This window comes from Myotis davidii, unplaced genomic scaffold (genome assembly GCF_000327345.1).
Source record: "Myotis davidii unplaced genomic scaffold, ASM32734v1 scaffold88, whole genome shotgun sequence".
Classification (NCBI taxonomy): domain Eukaryota; kingdom Metazoa; phylum Chordata; class Mammalia; order Chiroptera; family Vespertilionidae; genus Myotis; species Myotis davidii.
The window spans coordinates 6,309,082-6,309,755 of record NW_006300377.1 but is presented as its reverse complement, the minus strand read 5'-3'; the positions used below and the strand labels follow the sequence as shown (position 1 = coordinate 6,309,755).

The 674-nt window shown below is 72.1% G+C and overlaps 1 protein-coding gene across 1 annotated transcript in view; it reads left to right on the top strand.

The window, feature by feature from the left end:
* The first annotated feature begins 11 nt into the window (after positions 1 to 11).
* Positions 12 to 674, top strand: part of TINAGL1 (tubulointerstitial nephritis antigen-like 1) — a 10,304-nt gene continuing 9,641 nt past the window's right edge. The window contains exons 1-2 of the mRNA XM_006777425.2: positions 12 to 118; positions 575 to 670. Of these exons, the coding sequence (XP_006777488.1) occupies positions 582 to 670 (89 nt within the window). The 5' untranslated portion in view covers positions 12 to 118; positions 575 to 581. The remainder of the gene's footprint in view (positions 119 to 574; positions 671 to 674) is intronic.

Genomic DNA, 674 nt, shown 5'->3' with positions numbered 1-674 from the left:
AAGCGGTCCCGCCCCGCGCTCCTCACTCGACTTTGAGTGTCCAGCGGTCACAGGAGTCCGGTCGCCAGAGTCCGGAGGCGGTGCGTGGGGCAGCCCGGGCCAGCCACACCCTCATCAGGTAGGGACGCTCCCGGCTCCGGGAGAGGGTGCGGACAGGGACGGGGAGGAGGAGGGAGCAGGGGGAGAGGGAGCGCGGAGGGTCAGAGGGAGGAGGACCCCGTCAGGGATGGAGGCGGAGGCGGTGGCAGAGGGACGGGGACAGGAGAGCCCTCTGGTCCAAACCGGGGGTGGTGAGTGGGGGACACCAGGAGTGCCACACCCCACCTGCTGTCCGCGAAGGTCCCCCGGCGGGTCAGGGAGGGGCCGCCCCTCCTGCCCGGGCCCTTCTCCCAAGGAGCCCAGGAACGTAAACGTGGCTCCTCGGCGCGTCCCGGCTGGGGACACAGGAATCAGGGTCTCTGGTCCCGCTGACCCCCTTGGGCTCAGCCCCAGGAGCTGGGAATCACCCCTGAGGGCCAGGGCGTCTCTGCTGCCCGCCTCCCGGACCCCTGACCTCTGCCCTCCCGGGGACCAGGAGCACCATGTGGAGATGCCCACAGCGGCTGCTGCTGTTGCTGCTGCTGGCTGCCGAGTGGGCCCTGGGTGCCCGGCGGGGCCGTGGGCGCCGGGAGCTC